General features: G+C 50.8%; 1 protein-coding gene across 1 annotated transcript in view; it reads right to left on the bottom strand.

Annotated features, from left to right (window-relative positions):
• LOC144952182 (DNA-directed RNA polymerase II subunit RPB1-like) overlaps positions 1-4,831 on the bottom strand; it is a 45,557-nt gene extending 40,726 nt beyond the window's left edge. The window contains 3 exon segments of the mRNA XM_078882584.1: positions 469-605; positions 1,259-1,391; positions 4,322-4,831. Coding sequence (XP_078738710.1) covers positions 469-605; positions 1,259-1,391; positions 4,322-4,414 — 363 coding nt within the window. The 5' untranslated portion in view covers positions 4,415-4,831.
• Positions 4,832-5,596: the final 765 nt, after the last annotated feature.

Consider the following 5,596-nt stretch of genomic DNA (forward strand, 5'->3'; position numbering starts at 1 on the left):
ACCTACTACTATATTTTGCCCCTGGTAAAGGAGGTCTCATAGTGTAAATGCTTACCCCAGAGCTCTCAGTACTCTGATATTGCGCTGTTTTTGAGTTGTACGCCTTTTGGTGTCATCTGGTCCAACACCAATGGAGACTAGGCTCTAAGGAAAGCTGTCTCGGGTGTGGACCAATCAACTTCAAGGACAGTGCATATCATTATCATCATCAGAGTTGTTTCTTTTTGTTTGCATTTTGCCTACTTGTGTTGCGGTTATTGCAAACATGATGCCTTGTATAAAGGTGTCAGTTTTGTACCAGTTTAAAGGGTAAAAACTACTACAGGGTACCACAATCGAGGGCAAGGATCTCCCATGATCTGTGGGGCCCACCTTAAAAAAAACGTTGCTCCCCCTTCCTCCCCACCAGACCTCGTGGCAATCCCTGCATCTTACCCCACCCAGCCCCACCGGGACCCAAAGCCTCACCGAATCCACGAGCATCTTGGAGCAGAAGAAGCAGACGCATCGGAGCACCTTGATGGTCTTGGTGAGGAAACCCACGTGGAACACCGGCTTGGCCAGCTCGATGTGGCCAAAGTGTCCTGGGCACTCGGTCATGTTGCCTGCCCGTTCAAACGAACGCACAAGTACAGAGCAACTGAGCGATCGATTTTCAAGAGTCTTACAAAAAAAATAGGGGTGCGGTTATTGATACTTTCACGTCGCGACATCGTACGTGTAAACGTCACCGGTTTTGATTCCGATTCCGTTCCGATCGATGACGTACGGGGCTTAGCTCGGGGATGTGCCAGTGAGAAAAACCTACCCGTACCGTGCTGGGCCCAACACAGGCTCAGAATGTGCCAGTGGAAAAACCCACCCGTGCCGTGCTGGCCTCAACACTGGCTCGAAATGTGCCTGTGTAAAAACCCACCCGTGCCGTGCTGGGCCCAACACAGGCTCAGAATGTGCCAGTGGAAAAACCCACCCGTGCCGTGCTGGGCCCAACACAGGCTCAGAATGTGCCAGTGGAAAAACCCACCCGTACCGTGCTGGGCCCAACACTGGCTCAGAACGTGCCAGTGGAAAAACCCACCAGTACCGTGCTGGCCCCAACACCGGCTTAGAATGTGCCAGTGGAAAAACCCACCCCGTACCGTGCTGGGCCTCAACACTGGCTCTTAATGTGCCAGTGGAAAAACCCACCCGTACCGTGCTGGCCCCCCCCTTGGACGCCAGTGGTAACGAGAAAGGGGTGCATTGCGAGGCCACTGACCGGCGCAGGTCTGGCAGCGCGCCGTGCGGTCGATGACTCCCTGCCGGGGGTCCATGAGACCCCCCAGTTTGGGTTTCCCTCCCTCGGTGGTCTCGGGGTACTTGATCCCGCCCTCCGTCACCGACATCCGTTTCTGCGAACACACAAAGACGAAGGTCCCCCGCGTAGCCTTTAGCAGACCGCTGGGGCAAGAGCCGTTAGCAGCGAGCAGCAGCAGGGCCTACGAAGGCCGGAACGGTGGCACCCCATGACCTCCTGCACACCAGGCGAGGTAGTTAACATCTCCTAGCCACCGTGATGATTGACACGCAAACTACAAATATTCACCAGGCATCAGGATCGCACCCACGTCCTCCTGCATACCAGGCGAGGTAGTTTACATCTCCCAGCCACCGTGATAACGATGAGAGAGAAACGCAAACTACAAATAAAAATAATTCGTCAGGGTTGGGAACGCACCCAACGGCCTCCTGTATACCAGGTGAGGTAGTCAACATCTCCCAGCCGGATGATCCTAGCAGCAAAAGTATCAAATGCTATGGGCCCAGCACTTTCAAGGGCCCCACGCTAAACGCTTTCAAGCTATCAATTCCGGTTCAATGATTCTGCACTTGCTCTATAACTATAGTACTATACCGTCCTTTGACTTTTACGAACGACCGGGTGTTTAAAGTTAGCGATTTGTCGTATTATCTGGGCTGCAAAGCAAATGAATAAATACAATTAGTTTACTGTGCAAGTTAAAATTTGTGCTTTCATATTTGTGTTTTTTTCTTTCATTTAGGGCCCCTTTATAACCACATATGCTACAGGCCTCGCTACTATCTTCACCCGGCACCGCCTCTATTTGTTCCCAATAGTTAGCCGCTTGGGTTTGTTATTTTTTTGTTTGTTTAAATCAACAAATCGTTATTGCCGTCCGCAGGGCACCCAGATCCCGAGCCAAAAAATATATAATTTAGTTTTTCCCCCCCTAGCAAAGGTCAACGTCTCCCCTGACCTTTCGCACTTTCCGACTTGGCCGGAGGAAATCCGTGAAGCTATGAAGCTCTTCACATTTATCCGGTCTCAGTGCAGAGGTCGCAAACGGGTTTTGATTCCTTACCCGTACCCTGCAGCACCAGGGTCGCAAACGGGTACCCGTACCCAAACGGGTACCCGTACCCATACCCTACCCGTACCCGGCCGTACCCGGCCGGGTACGGGTATCGGGTACCTGATTGCGACCTCTGAGATGAAGCCACGTTGCAGGCGCGGGTGGGTTGATTCTAGGAACTTGAATCGTGAGAAGAGACAAGACGTTGGGAAATGAGTGACAAACGGTGACTTGCCAGTGACTCACGGCCTACCCGTACCCGGCCGCACCAGGGTCGCAAACGGGTACGGGTAGGGTACGGGTATCGGGTACCCGATTGCCACCTCTGGGATGAAGCCACGTTGCAGGCGCGGGTGGGATGATTCTAGGAACTTTAATTGTGAGAAGAGACAAGACGTTGGGAAATGAGTGACAAACGGTGACTCACCAGTGACTCACGGTCTACCCGTACTCGGCCGCACCAGGGTCGCAAACGGCTACCTGTACCCGGCCGGGTACGGGTAGCCGGGTATCGGGTAGGGTACGGGTATCGGGTACCCGGTTGCGACCTCTGATGGGTGGTGGTCAAATTTACTTGGGAGTCACCAAAAATATTGATCGTGATGATCCCCACCCCCTGCCTCCTGCCGATTAAAATCGAACTCGAGAATAATATTACCGAAAATGTTTTTCGTGATCAGATTAAGTTGGACACGCGAAAAAACACACCGTAACAAACAACAATATGCTTTGGTTCTTTCGTTAATGTCACGTAGATAGAATATAAAAATTATTTTTAAAAAAATAATAAAAAACAAGAAACGTCGTGAATTTATATATTTTTTATTTTAGTATTTATTTTTTATATACGTGACTTTACCGAAAGAACCAAAGATCATTCATTCCTGCAAGTTAAGTAAAAAAAAAATCAACGACACAAATCTGATCAGAGGCATCGAAATTACAGACGCGTTCGATAAGTCCATAAACGATAACAACAAAAACACGTCACCTGCACAAATTTAACGAGGAAAAACTCGCAACGATTCATCCCCTTAACCTTGAGGAGGCACCCGCAAAGTTCTTAAACTACCTCCTCCTCACGCGTTAATGGACTCCGCTTAGTTGACGTCCACATTTAAGTAGATCGGAATTAAACATTTAACATTGGGGACGACGGTGGTGGTGGTCAATCCAAATTCAAAATAAAAGTCACCGATGGAGGAATCCCAATTCAAATTAAAAGTCCCCGCTGGATGAAACCAAATTCCAAGTCACCGCTTGAAGAACCAAAATTCAAATTAAAAGTCCCCGCTGGATGAAACCAAATTCAGTCACCGCTTGAAGAACCAAAATTCAAATTAAAAGTCCCCGATGGAGGAATCCAAATTAAAAGTTTCAACCGGACGAATCCAAATTCAAAGTCACCGCTTGAGGAATTCAAATTAAAAGACCCCGATGGAGGAATCCAAATTCAAATTTGCAGCCGGAGGAATCGAAATACAAATTAAAAGTCACCGCTTGAAGAATCAAAATTCAAATTAAAAGTCCCCGCGAGAGGACAACAAATTAAAAGTCGCCGAACGAGTTGGGGAAAAAAAATTGGGCGATCAAAAAACGAAATGCGTAACACGCGTCAAAGAATTCAAACTCAACACGCGCTTTTAAAATCGACGACATCCATTTAACAACGGCGTATTTTACTTTTAATAAGAGTTTTAAAAAATATACACACACTTTACGCGCCCGTTACACAACTTATCACGCGTTCACCCCATAGGCTTAACATTAGGAGACTACTTCAAGTTAAGAGTCCCACCCCTACCCACTACTACTACCCTGACCGAAAAACCATCCACCCCAACTCACCCATCAGCCATCCACCCATCCACTACCCCACCAGCCACCCACCCACCCATCACCCCACCACCCACCAACCAAGCAAACACCCACCCCACCCACCCACCACCGACCCACCCACCACGTACAATCTCATCGGGGCTCAGCACTCCGAACTGCAGCCTCTTGATGGTGCGGAGCGGGCAGGCGCTCTCGCTCGAGGGTGGCCCGTAATGCGGCATGGCTTTCTTTTGAAATTTATTATTTTATTTATATAATAATCTTTTAACAAAACTTTTCCTTTTTAAAAAAAACAACGCCGCCTCCGCCGCCGCTTACTTGCGGCACACTTTTATTTTGTTACGTATTATATATTTTTTAATTTAATTCGATTAACGTTTAAGCCGGGAGAGGGGGAGGGTAAGGGGAAAGATGGAGGGGGGAGGGTAGGGAGGGGAAAAAAGAGTTGTGTCTCACGAAAATTTCTTTATTATTCGAATATAACGTTAACTAATAACTTTTTTTGCTTTAATTGTCACACGCAAACCCCCCCCCCCTGATTAACATATACTATATCTTTAAAGTATACGGATCGGGCTTGCGGCCGGATGGCGTGGTCCTGCCTCTTCCAGAGCTCCGCGCTGGAGGAGCGACCACCCCGATCTGAGTGCGAAGCCGTCGAGCAACCACTTATATAGGGGCCGAACTCGCGGGGTTTCCCGAACTCGGACGCACGGGATCGCCTAATTATTCCGCATAAATTATGTTGATCGCGCGCGCATCCCGGCGGCGCCTCGCTCCCATTGGATGACCGCCGCCCCCACCCCGCCCGTGACGTCACCGCAGGGGGTGGGGCATCGTCACCCCGCCCCACCCGACCGTGTCGGCAACTCGCGGCGCTGCGGCTTCTCACCGCCGTCGCCTGCGTCAATAGCGAAATCGAAGCAATGGAGGGGGGGGGGGGGACCGGTCGTTCACGGCGGCGCCGTATCCGCGCCGTAGCACCCATCGCCTCGGGATCTTCGCGACGCGCTTGGAAAACGCCCGGCGGAGTGGCCGCCGTTCGAGCGACGTCTCGGCGACGCTCCGTTCGCCGGCGGCGGCTCGGCGAAGTCGGCCGCGGCCTAGTGGAGGCGGCGGGGTTCGGGGGAGTCGCACCGCGCTCGGATAGCGACGCTTGCCCGGGATGAGGGGCAGGGCGGCGGGCGGGAGGGAGGACGGGCGAGGGCCTCGTACCGATGTCGGCTACGGTTCCGACGAGCGATATTTTATTATTTTGTTGTCTGGGTTGTGGTTGTTGTTGTTTACGCCATTGGAGCCGAGTCGATGAAGCTAAAGGCAACGTTGCGGTGCTAACGTTAAACAAACCTTATCGTTTTGGGCGGGGGAGGGGAAAACAGATGATTTGTTTGTCATTTCTTTTT

This window comes from Lampetra fluviatilis, chromosome 66 (assembly GCF_964198595.1).
Source record: "Lampetra fluviatilis chromosome 66, kcLamFluv1.1, whole genome shotgun sequence".
Lineage (NCBI taxonomy): Eukaryota > Metazoa > Chordata > Hyperoartia > Petromyzontiformes > Petromyzontidae > Lampetra > Lampetra fluviatilis.